The 17004-nt window shown below is 40.5% G+C and overlaps 1 protein-coding gene across 2 annotated transcripts in view; it reads right to left on the bottom strand.

Moving 5' to 3' along the window:
* Positions 1-15555, bottom strand: part of syne3 (spectrin repeat containing, nuclear envelope family member 3) — a 51999-nt gene extending 36444 nt beyond the window's left edge. For both annotated transcript variants that reach the window (XM_004564182.3, XM_004564183.3), the window contains exons 1-3: positions 15411-15555; positions 8400-8557; positions 3992-4164 (exon numbers count right to left, since the gene is read on the bottom strand). In XM_004564182.3, coding sequence (XP_004564239.2) covers positions 3992-4164; positions 8400-8543 — 317 coding nt within the window. In that variant the 5' untranslated portion in view covers positions 8544-8557; positions 15411-15555. The remainder of the gene's footprint in view (positions 1-3991; positions 4165-8399; positions 8558-15410) is intronic.
* Positions 15556-17004: the final 1449 nt, after the last annotated feature.

The raw sequence follows: 17004 nt of genomic DNA, 5'->3' as shown, positions 1-17004 counted from the left end.
ATTTCTATGGATACACTGTAATAACATGGGAATGGTTGGTGATATTAAAGTCCTGTTTGTGGCACATTAGTATATGTGAGGGGGCAAACTCCTCAAGATGGGCGGTGGCCATGGTGGCCATTTAGAAGTCGGCCATCTTGGATACAACTTTGGTTTTTTTCCCAATAGGAAGAGGACCATGTGACACATCAAACTTATTGGTAACGTCACAAGAAAAACAATGGTGTGCTTGGTTTCAACGTAACTTTATTCTTTCATGAGTTATTTACAAGTTTCTGACCACTGTGTGTTCAATGTGCTGCCCATTGTGTTGGATTGTCAATGCAACCCTCTTCTCCCACTCTTCACACACTGATAGCAACACCGCAGGATTTATGCCAGCACAGGCATCCAGTATCCGTAGTTTCAGGTGCTGCACATCTCGTATCTTCACACCATAGACAATTGCCTTCAGATGACCCCAAAGATAAAAGTCTAAGGGGGTCAGATCGGGAGACCTTGGGGCCCATTCAACTGGCCCACGATGACCAATCCACTTTCCAGGAAACTGATCATCTAAGAATGCTCGGACCTGGCACCCATAATGTGGTGGTGCACCATCTTGCTGGAAAAACTCAGGGAACGTGCCAGCTTCAGTGCACAAAGAAGGAAACACATCATCATGTAGCAATTTCAAATATCCAGTGGCCTTGAGGTTTCCATTGATGAAGAATGGACCCACTATCGTTGTGCCCCATATACCACACCAAACCATCACTTTTGTTGTTCCAACAGTCTTGGAGGGATCCATCCAATGTGGGTTAGTGTCAGACCAATAGTGGTGGTTTTGTTTGTTAACTTCACCGTTCACATAAAAGTTTGCCTCACCACTGAACAAAATCTTCTGTGTGAACTGAGGGTCCTGTTCCAACTTTTGTTTTGCCCATTCTGCAAATTCTGTGCGCCGATCTGGGTCATCCTCGTTGAGATGCTGCAGTAGCTGGAGTTTGTAAGGGTGCCATTTGTGAGTAGCTAATATCCGCTGAAGGGATGTTCGACTAATGCCACTCTCCAGGGACATGCGGCGAGTGCTACGCTGTGGGCTCTTGCTGAATGAAGCTAGGACAGCCACTGATGTGTCCACATTTTGGCAAATCCAACACTGAACCAGTTTCACGAAACTTAGCAATCAGTTTGCTAACTGTAGCATGGGAGATGGGTGGTCTCGTAGGGTGTCTTGCATTGAAATCTGCTGCAATGACCCGGTTACTGTGTTCACCAAATATCAACACAATTTCGATCTGCTCCTCACGTGCCGACTCCTAAATGGCCACCATGGCCACCACCCATCTTGAGGAGTTTGCCCCCTCACATATACTAATGTGCCACAAACAGGACTTTAATATCACCAACCATTCCCATGTTATTACGGTGTATCCATATAAATGGCCCACCCTGAACATAACAAGGGTTTACAGTAAGGTACAAACCACCGGTTACACACAAGCACAGAAAGACCAGATTAGACTTTGCCAGAAAATATCTAAAAGAGATGTCACATAAAAAGAGATGGCGTGTGCAATAGTTAGGGTTTAAAGTTGCTTGTTTACTTTGATTGTTTGTTTGTTTTGTTTTCTTGCACGACACCAGAACAACAGCAGGTGTCCGTAAGTTGCAGTTGCGGTACTATGGCACCTAGCCAGCCCTACAGAAGAGGAGGGGACTTAAAGGGAGTGATTTTTTTTAAGTGACAGGTAATTTGAAATGCAACATTTCTATCAGCTCAAAAATCAGCAAACACAAAAACTGCTTGTGCAGAGTTTGTCTCAGTGTGTTGCAGCTAAAGGTCCAGCTGCTGTATTTGACAGGGAGAGAAAAGAAAGAGATAACTTTCCATCAGAGATGGAGAAAGATAAGAAAGACAGGACAGGAAGGAGAGGTTAGATTTAAAGGTAAGGACTGCTCAGTGGGGTTTGATAAACTGGAAATTTAAAGCTTACATGCAAGTCCTTATGTTTTCAAATCAGAGGTCTGTGCACCTAACATGTTTTTTTATATTATGAAACATGCTGTAAATTGAACGTTAGAGGTAGACTAACTGTGGCATTTAAAGACTGCATGAAAATATTCTTTAGGTTAGTTTGGTGTACTGTGATGCATTTAAATTCAAGAACAGTGTGTGACTGATACACAGTGGCTGTGGCCATGGTCAGAGTTAGGTTACATCGAGTGTAGCAGAGATTAATGTAAATTTAAGCTGATGATGCTGAGATTCATTTTGACTGAATTCCACCTTCATACCAACTACATACCATCTAGAAAAATACAGTATACTGTCAATGAAAAGGATGGAAATCAGCGAGGACAACTCATGACATGTCTGCTTACATCTTTCTGAATTTAGTTGTGCAAATCCACAAGGAGCAGTGTGTGACAGCAGTAGCCCAGATCAGCTGATCACAGCCTGTAGACCAAGAAACTCTAACAGAGCTCTCAATAAAAATTATTGTGAGTTGTGATTCTTCCCCACACTATGCTACTACAACTGATTTTAGGGTTCCCTCAGCAGCTGAATCCCACTTCAACTCCTGACTGTGCTCATTTTCCTGTTTAGAGGCAGTCACACTAATGTAGGCATAAGAAAATCAAGTTTAAAAATGTTGCTTCTTCTTCTTCTTTCTGATTCAAGCTGAGTACTGTTAGAATTAAAAATTATATTAAAGTTTGTATTCCCATTTTCTAATATTATTTTATTATTGCATTAATATAGCACACGGCTCAGTTAGCTTTGCACAGAAAGCTGGTAGAAACTTTCTTTAAGTACATTTCAAAGCCTGTACTTCTTTTTTACTTTTACTTGAGTAAATAAGTTTAAGTACTGGTTCAACTGTTAACACTAGTATCTGTAGGGCTGCACGATTTTGCATAAAATGAGAATCACGATTTTCTTTTCCAGTATAAATATTTATTGCACATCAACTTTGTAACAGTTGAGACTGAATATAAAAACAATAAATAAACATAAAAACAACAAATGTCTCACGTTTTGTTGTTGCCGCAAAATGTTGTACTGCTTGAAATCCCGTCTCCACCGTTGCTCGACGCTGCGTGTATAGAGCAGGTAGTGCAACAATAGAAAAATAGTTGCGGGACGGCACTGTGTAGCGTTTGTCTAGGGTGTTGATCGTTTTCCTAAATCCCTCATTTTGCACAGTGTTGATGGGAGCCATATCTTTGGTCAGGTGATAAGTGATGGCCTCCGTGATTTCTTTGTGCCTGCGGGAGGTCGACGGGTATAGGGAAGCGCTGTATAAGGTTCCCGTTATTGATGTTTGGGTGGTTGACCGGGACGGATTTTCTCCTGTCACTTTCTCGTCATCCCTGACGTGCTCTCCGTTGTTTTCTCCCTGCTAATTTTAGCAGCCAGCTTCTGTATCACGTGGTATAAGGCTCCGCCCTTGTCATTTGTTGAGCAGGAAGAGTGAGCGCTTGTTTTCATGCAGAGTACGTCCCGGATCAAAATGCGGTACAATCGTCGTCGTCTTTTTTCTTTAAATCGTTGTCATTTGGAAATGAGATCGCACATAAGTATGAATTGAGATCGCGATTTTCTAACGATTAATTGTGCAGCTCTAAGTATCTGTACTTCTACTTAAGTAGAAGAGGCGTACTTTCACCTCCTCTGCTAATAATAGATTGAATGCCACGTTGAGGCCGTCATTTTTTGTATCTACTCCCATCCAGAATTTTCTGAGAAATGTCAGAATTATGAGATTTTTTCAAGCTACACGAAAACATCACTGTGTGTTGTAACAGGAAGTGATACTCTAACGCAGAGAGAGGCAACACCAAGTAAGAGCCTTTTTCTCTAGTTTAGACCCACTAAGCTGAGCTTATACGGTAAGGCAATTCAAAAACAGAACATGAAGTCAAGGCTGCCCTCAGGCCAAACCAACCAGTAATGCTACACATTACCACACATCCTGCACTCCTGAACAGTGTAGATGACCACCTGTGACAGTGGGTGATGTAGGTGCAGGTCTCTTCCCAGAGGCCTTTCAGGTCTTTGAGCTGAGTATGGGTGTGGTTCCTGAGCTCTTCATTTCCATTCTGCAGAAGCTGCTCAGCAGCCACCAGCACCATGTCCATCTTCACACGGCCTTCTTCCTCTGACTGGCGGATCTTCTGTTGTCGAGAAAGGTGGAATTGAGAGAGAGAGAATGAACTGTGGATAAATCTAATTTTAACAAAATTGCCTGAGCTAAATAAAACATGAAGTGAAGTATGTTCATATGTAATGGAATTTGTTAAGTATAACATGAAAACAAAATAGATTTTAATGTTTAAACTTTTTTTGAATCATGTACAAACCCAAATCAGAAAAAGTTGGGCCAGTATGGAAAACACAAATAAAAAAAGAAAGTAGTGATTTCTAAATTTACTTTGACTTCTATTTCATTGCAGACAATATGAACACAAAATATTTCAGGTTTTGTCTGGACACCTTCATTTCATTTGTAAACATACATAATTTTCTGTAGTTCAGACCTGCAACATATTCCAAAAAGTGTTGGGGCAGGAGCAATTTAGGGCTAGTAATCAGGTAAATTGGTTAAATATGTTACGTTAGACTCTTTTTCTCTAATTGATCTTTCTGAGTTAACTTCAATAATTACTTCCTCCAAACCATCAACGTGTCTTTTAGACCCCATTCCTACAAAATTGCTCAAAGAAGTCCTGCCATTAATTAATTCTTCGATCTTAAATATGATCAACCTATCTCTAATGATCGGCTATGTACCACAGGCCTTCAAGCTGGCTGTAGTTAAACCTTTACTCAAAAAGCATCTCTAGACCCAGCAGTCTTAGCTAATTATAGGCCAATCTCCAACCTTCCTTTATATCAAACATCCTTGAAAGAGTAGTTGTCAAACAGCTAACAGATCATCTGCAGAGGTTTATTTGAAGAGTTTCAGTCAGGTTTCAGAGCTCATCACAGCACAGAAACAGCTTTAGTGAAGGTTACAAATGATCTTCTTATGGCCTCTGACAGTGGACTCATCTCTGTGCTTGTCCTGCTAGACCTCAGTGCAGCGTTCGATACTGTCGACCATAATATCCTATTAGAGCGATTAGAACATGCTGTAGGTATTACAGGTACTGTGCTGCAGTGGTTTGTATCATATCTATCTAATAGACTCCAGTTTGTGCATGTAAATGGAGAGTCCTCTTCACACACTGAGGTTAATTATGGAGTTCCACAGGGTTCAGTGCTAGGACCAATTCTGTTTACATTATACATGCTACCCTTAGGCAGTATCATTAGAAGACATAGCATACATTTTCACTGCTATGCTGATGACACCCAGCTCTATCTGTCCATGAAGCCAGATAACACACACCAATGAGTTAGACTGCAGGAATGTCTTAAAGACATAAAGACCTGGATGGCCGCTAACTTTCTGCTTCTTAATTCAGATAAAACTGAGGTTATTGTACTCGGCCCTGAAAAGCTTAGAAATATGGTATCTAACCAGATTCTTACTCTGGATGGCATTACCTTGGCCTCCAGTAACGCTGTGAGGAACCTTGGAGTCATTTTTGACCAGGACATGTCCTTCAATGCACATATTAAACAAATATGTAAGACTGCGTTCTTCCATTTGCGCAACATCTCTAAAATTAGAAATATCCTGTCTCAGAGTGACGCTGAAAAACTAGTTCATGCATTTATTACTTCCAGGCTGGATGACTGTAATTCATTATTATCAGGATGTCCAAAAAACTCACTGAAAAGCCTTCAGCTAATCCAAAATGCTGCAGCAACAGTCCTGACAGGGACCAGAAAGAGAGAGCATATTTCTCCTGTTTTGGCTTCCCTTCATTGGCTTCCTGTTAAGTCCAGAGTTGAATTCAAAATCCTGCTCCTCACATACAAGGTCTTAAATAATCAGGCCCCATCTTATCTTAATGACCTTGTAGTACCATATCACCCTATTAGAGCACTTTGCTCTCGCTCTGCAGGCCTACTTGTTGTTCCTAGAGTATTTAAAAGTAGAATGGGAGGCAGAGCCTTCAGTTTTCAGGCCCCTCTTCTGTGGAACCAGCTTCCAGTTTAGATTCAGGAGACAGACACTATCTCTATTTTCAAGATTAGGCTTCAAACTTTCCTTTTTGCTAAAGCATATAGTTAGGGCTGGACCAGGTGACCCTGAATCCTCCCTTAGTTATGCTGCAATAGACGTAGGCTGCCGGGGATTCCTATGATGCATTGAGTTTTTCCTTTCCAGTCACCTTTCTCACTCACTATGTGTTAATAGACCTCTCTGCATTGAATCATATCTGTTATTAATCTCTGGTTCTCTTCCACAGCATGTCTTTATCCTGTCTTCCTTCTCTCACCCCAACCAATCACAGCAGATGGCCCCGCCCCTCCCTGAGCCTGGTTCTGCTGGAGGTTTCTTCCTGTTAAAAGGGAGTTTTTCCTTTCCACTGTCGCCAAAGTGCTGCTCATAGGATTGTTGGGTTTTTCTCTGTATCTATGAAGCGCCTTGAGGCGACTTTTGTTGTGATTTGGCGCTATATAAATAAAATTGAATCGAATTGAATTGAAATAAGGATGTGATGTCAACAGATGATTGTAATTATGATTTGGTACAAAAGCAGCATCCAAGAAAGGTCTATTCCTTTAGGAGCAATGATGTGCCGAGGATCGCCTGTCTGCCAACAAATAGGTAAAGGAATTATTAAAATGTTTAAAAACAATGTTCCTCAAAGAAAGATTGTGTATAACATTCTTAAAGGATTCAAGGAATCTGAAGGAATTTCAGTGCGTAAATGATAAGGGCGCAAGCCCAATATGAACAACCGTGATCTCTGATCCCTCAGGCGGCACTGCATCAAGAATCGTCATTCATCTATAAACGATATTACCACATGGGCACAGGACTACTTTGGCAAAGCTTTGTCAAGTACCACAATACGTAGCTTTGTCCACAAATGCCAGTTAAAACTGTTCTGTGCCAAAAGGATGGACCATCACACAGTAGAAACGTGTTCAAACGAATTTCTGTATTTCAAGTATTTTTGGGGAGAAATGGACGCCGTGTACTCCAGACCAAAGAAGAAAATGGTAACCTAGAAGGTTACCAGCAACAAGTTGCCCTTAAGACTTGTTTGCAGAAAGAATGGGACAAATTTACACCTGAAAGACTTCATCACTTGGTGTCTGTAGTCCCTAAACGTTTTTTAAGTGTTATGGTAACTGGTAAATGCTTTACTGTTCGAACCTTTTTTGTGTCCCAAGAACCAAAATTTGAATACATGTTAATTTTGAAAACAAACAAACAAACCCCATAAAATTCATGAGGAACACATTAAATAATGCGCTGTTGTATTGTTTTCAATGTAATACAGGTAAAAGATAATTTAACAAAGTACTGTTTTCAGTTTGATTTTAATTTAACACACCGTCCCAACTTTCTGTGATTTGGGGTATGTTTTTTTTTTTGTTTTGTTTTTTAGTCACAGAGTGTATGATAAGGTGTGGTTGGACATCCGGTGATTAGATATCGCAGGTATTGAAAGTTATGTGAAAAAGAGATATGGGGTTTTACCTTTTTCTTCTGCAACACGAGCAGTTCAGAGTAGTCCAGCAGAGACGCCATAGGACATTGACAGCTGCCCAAATTGTGAACTTGCAAAACTGTTTTTGTATTTTTTGGCTTTTTCTCTGCTCATTTTTGCCGTGTTAGATTATAGATTAGGGAGGATTTAGATAAGTGCATCTTCAGATCTGATTGTGCTTATCCTCACCTCCAACCTTTCTCCTCACAAAAATTAGAACAAGGTCGGCATTAGTAGGTTAATTAGACAAGTATTTTGTTTCTGTCTAAATTGTGGCATTCCCTTTTAGCCCTTTGTGAAACAATATTTGGTGACCTGTAATTTTTTATTTACTCATCTGAGAAAACAACACCATCTTTGATTATTTTGAAAGTTCAACTAACCGATGTGTATGTATACTTTATTAATCCCCGTAGGAAAATTACTCCTCTGCATTTAATCCATTCACTCAGTGAAGCAGTGGGAAGCCAAAAATCCAGTGCCCGGGGAGCAGTGTGTAGGGACGGTACTTTGCTCGGGGGTACGTCAGGGTAGCCGTTCGGTGGATTTGAACCCCCAACCCTTCGGGGCAAACACTCTACCTACTGAGCTACCTCCTTCCCCCACCAGCCCTGGCCTGCCTCATGTTTTCCCGAATGGCTGGCATGATGTAATTCCAGCAGTCCTTGAGATCAAATAGCTGCTTTCCACCGGGTTATGTCTCCTCAAGTTAGACCCTGTCTGAAACTGGTCAGATGTATAACAACACAGCATGGGTCAGAAGGGAAGGGTCAAGATTAATTTTACCAACCCACCTCTGTCTCCCTAAGTCTGGCCTCCAGAGCCTGACGGGGGCCCTGCGTGTTGTCATTGGCCTTCAGCCTCTCTTGGATGGCTGTCATCCAGGACTTGGCTGAATCCAGGTTGTCTGTGAACTCCTGCTGCTCCGGTAGAGTCATGACTAGTTCTGGGTCTGAAAAGAACAACAGCAGGCAGTTTTAGTAGACACTTTCTGCTGAAGAGGAACTTTACCAGCTGTAGGTTGGTGACGTTTTGAGAAACAACTTGAACAACACTTTGATATGAACAAGAGTAGAATCATTGCATATCCACTTCAGGTTCTTGTTACAATCAGTGACTCCGTACATATGGCTGTGCTCGTTTGCAGCAAAGCAGTGAGGAGTTTTTTCTGTAAAAAAATCATGGTTAGACTGAAGGTTTCTAAGGGGTTCTATATGGTCATTTGCAAAAACTTCACGCTTTGCTCCAAGACATAAAAACTATCTATCTATATTGTATATATTGACCGCCCACAGGGGCGAGTGGGGAATTTATTTTTATTTTTATTATAACAAAAAAAAACCCAAAAAAAAAAAAAAAAAAAAAAAAAAAAAAAAAAAAAAAAAAAAAAAACACCCAGCACGCCCCTGCGGGCGGTTTATCCTTCAAGCTCGGGTCCTCTACCAGAGGCCTGGGAGCTTGAGGGTCCTGCGCAGTATCTTAGCTGTTCCCAGGACTGCGCTCTTCTGGACAGAGATCTCCGATGTTATTCCCGGGATCTGCTGGAGCCACTCGCCTAGCTTGGGAGTCACCGCACCTAGTGCTCCGATTACCACGGGGACCACCGTTACCTTCACCCTCCACATCCTCTCGAGCTCTTCCCTGAGCCCTTGGTATTTCTCCAGCTTCTCGTGTTCCTTCTTCCTGATATTGCTGTCATTCGGAACTGCTACATCGATCACTACGCCCGTCTTCTTCTGTTTGTCTACCACCACTATGTCCGGTTGGTTAGCCACCACCATTTTGTCCATCTGTATCTGGAAGTCCCACAGGATCTTAGCTCGGTCATTCTCCACCACCCTTGGGGGCATCTCCCATTTTGACCTCGGGACTTCCAGGTTATACTCGGCACAGATGTTTCTGTACACTATGCCAGCCACTTGGTTATGGCGTTCCATGTACAGTGGGGCAAAAAAGTATTTAGTCAGCCACCGATTGTGCAAGTTCCCCCACCTAAAATGATGACAGAGGTCAGTAATTTGCACCAGAGGTACACTTCAACTGTGAGAGACGGAATGTGAAAAAAAAAAAATCCATGAATCCACATGGTAGGATTTGTAAAGAATTTATTCGTAAATCAGGGTGGAAAATAAGTATTTGGTCAATAACAAAAATACAACTCAATACTTGGGGTTGAGGTCTGGAGACTGGCTAGGCCACTCCAGGACTTTCAAATGCTTCTTACGGAGCCACTCCTTTGTTGCCCGGGCGGTGTGTTTTGGACCATTGTCATGTTGGAAGACCCAGCCTCGTTTCATCTTCAAAGTTCTCACTGATGGAAGGAGGTTTTGGCTCAAAATCTCACGATACATGGCCCCATTCATTCTGTCCTTAACACGGATCAGTCGTCCTGTCCCCTTGGCAGAAAAACAGCCCCATAGCATGATGTTTCCACCCCCATGCTTCACAGTAGGTATGGTGTTCTTGGGATGCAACTCAGTATTCTTCCTCCTCCAAACACCACGAGTTGAGTTTATACCAAAAAGTTCTACTTTGGTTTCATCTGACCACATGACATTCTCCCAATCCTCTGCTGTATCATCCATGTGCTCTCTGGCAAACTTCAGACGGGCCTGGACATGCACTGGCTTCAGCAGCGGAACACGTCTGGCACTGCGGGATTTGATTCCCTGCCGTTGTAGTGTGTTACTGATGGTGACCTTTGTTACTTTGGTCCCAGCTCTCTGCAGGTCATTCACCAGGTCCCCCCGTGTGGTTCTGGGATCTTTGCTCACCGTTCTCATGATCATTTTGACCCCACGGGATGAGATCTTTCGTGGAGCCCCAGATCGAGGGAGATTATCAGTGGTCTTGTATGTCTTCCATTTTCTGATGATTGCTCCCACAGTTGATTTTTTTCACACCAAGCTGCTTGCCTATTGTAGATTCACTCTTCCCAGTCTGGTGCAGGTCTACAATACTTTTCCTGGTGTCCTTCGAAAGCTCTTTGGTCTTGGCCATGGCGGAGTTTGGAGTCTGACTGTTTGAGGCTGTGGACAGGTGTCTTTTATACAGATGATGAGTTCAAACAGGTGCCATTCATACAGGTAACGAGTGGGGGACAGAAAAGCTTCTTACAGAAGACGTTACAGGTCTGTGAGAGCCAGAGATTTTCCTTGTTTGAGGTGACCAAATACTTATTTTCCACCCTGATTTACGAATAAATTCTTTACAAATCCTACCATGTGAACTCATGGATTTTTTTTTCACATTCTGTCTCTCACAGTTGAAGTGTACCTCTGGTGCAAATTACTGACCTCTGTCATCATTTTAAGTGGGGGAACTTGCACAATCGGTGGCTGACTAAATACTTTTTTGCCCCACTGTATGCCCTGCCTGCTAGCATCTTGCACCCTGCTGTTATGTGCTGGATTGTCTCTGGGGCATCTTTACACAGCCTGCACCTGGGGTCTTGCCGGGTGTGATAGACCCCAGCCCCTCCCTCTCTCTATATAGATAGCTCGATAGCTAGATAGATAGCTAGATAGATAGCTAGATAGATAGCTAGATCACAGATGATGAATTTACTATTAAAAAAAAGACAAGACTCAATCAGCAAAAGTCCTCTCTAAACCCTCTTGTGTACTGGTAGTGATTCAGAGATGCTCCTGAGAAAATGGGGAGTAAGGATGGGAATTGATAATAATTTGGCTTTTCTGATTCTGATAGTCATCACTTGTCAATTCAATTCCAAATTGTCATTTGGTTCTCCTTGGCTCCACTTTCAGAGTCACCACAGAGTTGAGCTAAGCAGCATCAAAGACATTACATTCGTGCAAATTAACTGCATGCTGTGTGGTCAAGTGTTTGTCATATTGGAGGCGTTCAGTCTTTGTTGTGATCAGTGTTGAAATTGCTACTGAAAAAAAGTAATAATTACACATATTACACAGAACACTTTTCTTAACAGTAATGCAGTATGTTACTAAATTACACCCAGGAGAAAGTAATCTGTTATACTGCTCATTATATTAATTATGCATTTCTGTCCTGGATGCAGTTTCCACTTTGCACAAAAAGACAACAGAATGATAATAAAGTAAAAGTAATATCCATATCCATGCTGTAGACCAGCGGTCCCCAACCTTTGTTGCGCCACGGACCGGTTTATGCCCGACAATATTTTCACGGACCGGCCTTTAAGGTGTCGCGGATAAATACAACAAAATAAAACTAGTACCGGTACCGAAAAAAAGAAGATTTATTCACAACACACGTTAAAAGACCCAGGAAAACCGAGTTAACAATAAAAACGATAACAAAATAACGCTGAAAACCAATAAAAACCCTGAAAACCATACATGTCACACCTGAGCCTCAACTCTCGCTGCCCGGTACCAAACGGCTCACGGACCGGTACCAGTCCGAGGCCCGGGGGTTGGGGACTGCTGCTGTAGACTATGGCAATATTTTCATCCTCCAGCACACAAACTGAAATCAGTTTATTGTAGCACAACAGCAAAAGATTAAATGGGATCGAAAGTTCAAGGAAGTGTAGCTCAGGTGGCAGAGCAGACCACCTACCAACCGGAAGGTTGGTTGTTTGATCTCTGTCTGTTCGTCTGTATGCCAAATATCCTTGGGCAAGATACTAACCCCATGTTGCTCTCCGATGTATCCATCTGAGTATGAATGCATGTGAATATTAGATAGAAAGTGCAAAGGAAGCAAGTGCTTGTGTGAATGAGGCAAGTTTTGTAAAGTGCTTTGAGTGTTCAGACTAGAAAAGCCAGTCCACCATGACCAACAAATTCCAAGGAATTGAACTAGCGGTTCTTGATTCACATTCATAATCTCTGAACTCGACTAAGAATTGGGATCAAAACCAAGATTCGTTGTGGGCTAACCTGAGAGACAAACCTGAGGACTCAGAGTTTAAGTACATGCTGTGGTAAAAGTAAAATACACCAAATAATAAGATGATCTAAAATTCTGTGCTAAACTTATATTAGAATTTATAAAGAACAGTGTCTATTTATTTCAGCATAAATGTAAAAGCTTCATTGCTGGTTCCACACTTTATTGTAGATCAATTACAAACAAAACCTGAACCTCTGCCCTGGACGATTAGAACTCCTGATGGCTCTGACATTCTCAGGCCACATTTTGCTGTTATCCCAACAGAAGGTTGGTAACGCCTAGGGTTAGGGCTGCAGCTACTGATTATTTTATTAATCGAGTAATCTATTGACTATTCAGTCAATGAATCAAGTAATCAGATATGAAATACTTCTGTCTTATTAATGACAAATGATAAACATTCAAAAGACAAAAAAAAAACAGCCATTTAAAAAAAAAAATCATTTATTTTCATTTTAGAAATTGCAATGTTTTAAAGTTCAACTGCATACAACTGTCAAAAACAAAACAAAACACAAAAAAACTAGAAGCTGTGACTGTATTTACTTTCTATATTTAAATTTCATTTTTTTAAAGAAAACATTTTTTTAAATGCAAAAATATTTAAAGAATCTCAAATGTGCTCAAACGTCAAAGCCAAATAAAATAAGACAGCGGTCCCCAACCCCCGCGAGAGTTGAGGCTCGGGTGTGAAATTTAGGGTTTTCAGAGTTTTTATCATTAACTTGGTTTCCATGGGCCTTTTCCCGTGTTGTAGTTGTGCGTCTTATTTTGAAAGAAATATTTACGCGTTACCATAGCGACCAGAGAGCATTAAGGGGCAGAGAAGAGGATGTTACTCTCAATGTTGTTGGCGCATTTCAGGAGGACGCTGCTAATAAAGTTACACAGTGAATTTGGGTTTATTATTATATTTACAAAATACCACAGTTTTTGTCTTGGTCGTGTCATTTTATTTTGTTGTACTTATCTGCGACACTTTACAGGCCGGTCCATGAAAATATACATGCAATCTAAACTAAGGCATCAAATATTTATTTCACCTCTATAACTTTGTCTCTCAGGTTTTCTGACATTAATCTGGGGTGTACTGACAGTGTATTATCTCCTGAATGGGGTAGATTTGGAGTGTGTGTATTCACATTTATCAAGCAAGTGAATAAGTAAGTTTGCCAGTTTGTTTTGATGCAGAATTTTTCTTCTGCTGAAAACAAAACGTTATGATGGTGTAGATGTTAAAAATTAATATTAACAATATTAACAAGCCTTTTGTTGATCTACATATTTTATTTTTTTTACATTATTTACATTTGATCTTTTACATTGTATATAATTCTATTGATTTTATTGTTTATTTTAATATTTGTGTACAGCGCTTTGTGATTGCCTGTCTGCGAAAAGCGCTTAATAAAGTTTACTTACTTACTTACTTACTTACTTACAATAATTCAGTGGGGAAAAAAACCTGAGGTCAGGGGACTCAGAGTTTTACTTTCCCCAAGTAGATTTTTTACTAAATAAGTAAAAGAAAAATCTTTTATGCGAACATGCTGAATTAACTTAGCAAATTCATAGCCTGCTTCATGTGACTGACTGCCAGGCCAAGTGAACCCAGATAAGAAAAGAATACTCTTATTATGACACTTTGTTATGATCTGGCACCTATCTGTCCATCATATATATGGAACACATGTGGGTGATTTGCTCCAACTTCCACAAATGTAATAAGGCCAGCTCAGCACTACACACAAAGTCACTGTGACTTCAGAATGCGTTATAAGGAAAACACAAGTTACAGAATGAGAATATGAGTAACTGTGATGAAGTTCACTGCAGAAGCCAAAGCCCAAAAAAGAAAAAAAAAAAAACCCAAGGGAAAATAGAAAGGCAGCACAGGCCCCTCTCATGAGTGACTCACTTTTCCCCACCACAGCATTCCTTCTAACAAATATCTGCACACTCTACCTCAGACTATGGAGGCTTGCTAATACTTAGGACTTCATTTCCCGACTCAAGATAGGAAATTTTAAATCTTTGTTTATCCTTGCCAACACCCACGTGCTTTTCCCTTATTAAAAATTGTTTCATCTTCATTGCTAATGCCTTGTTTCATTAGAACTGGCGTTATATTTGACGACTAAATGTAGCTACTAGTATACTAGCTGGCATCCCCTTTTATTGCTTTGTTTGTTGTCAGGTGAGTCAGCAACGCAGCGAGTTAAAAAGGAAATGCAGATGTGTTCGGGTTTGCTCACAACAAGCAACGTTGCCAAGTTCCAACGAAAACTTTTCACTTGCGTTGTAACAAATTCTTTCTCTCTCACACACACCGAGCAGCTGACACGTTTTGCGCCCCCGCCGGAACCTTTGTTTTGGTTTGCTTGATTGTATCATGGCTGTAGTGACACCCCGCTTCCTTCCTCACAGCTCGTGCGGTCAACTCGCATTACCATTATTTCCAACTTTTACACGCATCTATAATTGACGGCGGTACAATTAAACAAATTATCTGTCATGCTAAGCCAGGTTCCCATGCTCATTTAGAATTCAAAGGCACATGTGAATATTCATACATAGTTCAACTTCCACACCTAACTACTGTCTCGTTTTTAACGACTTTTATGCTATGCTATGGTATGCTAAACTATCAGGCAAAATTCAAGGTCGGTGCCCCACTGGTTTACTGTTAAAAGCACATACATACATACATACACACAACTAAACCATGTGCGTTCATTTCAGTTCTACCTAACTCTTTCTTGCATAGTATTTTAACAGAGAGCAACTCTAAGTACAGTACAGAGAGTTATCCGTGTTTGTAGCTAGAGCTAGTTCTGTGATTCGGCTATCTCCACGACGGTGCATTTACTATCATGTGGCATAAAAAAAATACAATAAAAACTTACAGCTTTGAGTTCATCAAGTGAGAGAAGCCACCGCCGCGATCGCTGTACTTCTATGTTGTGTACAGCAAAGTTACAAAAGGCAGGAAGTAACCCTGGCCTTCGGGGGCTGGAGTGTACGGCAAGCAAGGCAGCCTGCCTTGCTGCCTTCAAGGACACCATGTAAACTGCAAATGACCTGATGTTTCAAACTAACCCAGAAATGTGCTTCAGACGCAGATAAAAACAAACAAACAAAAAAACACTAAAGGAATTAAATACTGTTAAATAATATTGCTAAGGTTTCTGAAAAGTGGGATGAAAAAAGAAGATTTTAGATTTGTCAAAAGAAATACAAAAACAAATGCAAAATACACAGAGAAATATCTCAAACAAACCGAGTAAAAGTATGAAAATTCCTGTAGCATTCGACATGCTTAGAAGGAAGATAGTACATTTTTGCCTATTCCTCAAATAGAGATAGAAACAGTAATCGTGAAATCACAATTTTATTTGACACATTCACGAAAAACATGCATACAGGTTTTTGTTGACTGCAGATTTGCAGGTTCCACTAATATGGTATTCCTGACCGTTAATTGCATACCGTTCTCAGTTCTAGTCGTATTACTAGAGTGTTTCCGCCAGAACCTGAACTCAACAGATTGAACCAGAGGACTAAACAAACCCGGAGCAGCTGCTGAGTCCGGAGGGGTGTAACTACGAAGCAAGATTAATGGCTTAGCGCGTGTCGAGTTATCTGTGTCGCGAAGTTTTAACCGGCTAAATCACCATGGTAACTTACAGACTTAAGTAGAAATACAGATACTTCTGTTAAAAATTTCAGTAAAAACAGATCGGACAATTCATAAGATAAGGGATATAGAAACTAATCAAATAATTTATGACTCTAAAGAGATTGGAAATCAGTTTAGGAACTACTATAGAAAGTTATACAGTCAACCTCTCCGCTGACATTGATCAAATAAAAGCTTTTCTTGAGAAACTGGATTTACCCTCAATTGGGAACAATCAAAATGACCTTATGACCTCTCCTATTACAAAAACAGAGATAGATAAAGCAATAAATAAATTAAAATCAAATAAATCTCCCGGCAGTGACGGTTTACCCTCCGAGTGGTATAAAACTTTTAAAGAACAGCTTATACCACTACTCGAAAAATCATTCAATTATACACTCGAACATGGTGAAATGCCCCCTTCATGGAAAGAAGCGGTTATAACAGTGATCCCCCCAAAAAAAATCAAGTGAGATTTATTCAGATTATAGACCTATATCAGTACTCAATGTTGACTATAAAATATATACCTCAATTATTTCTAAAAGATATGAATATTTTATTAGAGATATTATCAATGAAGATCAGACAGGCTTTATAAAGGGACATCAAACCCAAGACAATATAAGGAGAACTTTATATATTATCAATCATATTCAACAAAAAGGAAAATGTGCAGTCTTTATAAGCCTCAATGCAGAAAAGGCTTTTGATAGCGTAAATTGGAATTTTCTATATCAGGTACTTGAGAAATTTGGATTTAATGATAAAGCTATCAGATGTATTAAAACGCTTTATCAAAACCCAACTGCAAGGAT

Source organism: Maylandia zebra, linkage group LG19 (genome assembly GCF_041146795.1).
Source record: "Maylandia zebra isolate NMK-2024a linkage group LG19, Mzebra_GT3a, whole genome shotgun sequence".
Classification (NCBI taxonomy): Eukaryota; Metazoa; Chordata; class Actinopteri; order Cichliformes; family Cichlidae; genus Maylandia; species Maylandia zebra.
Note: the sequence above shows the minus strand (reverse complement) of the source record. Positions and strands in the feature narration are given on the sequence as shown.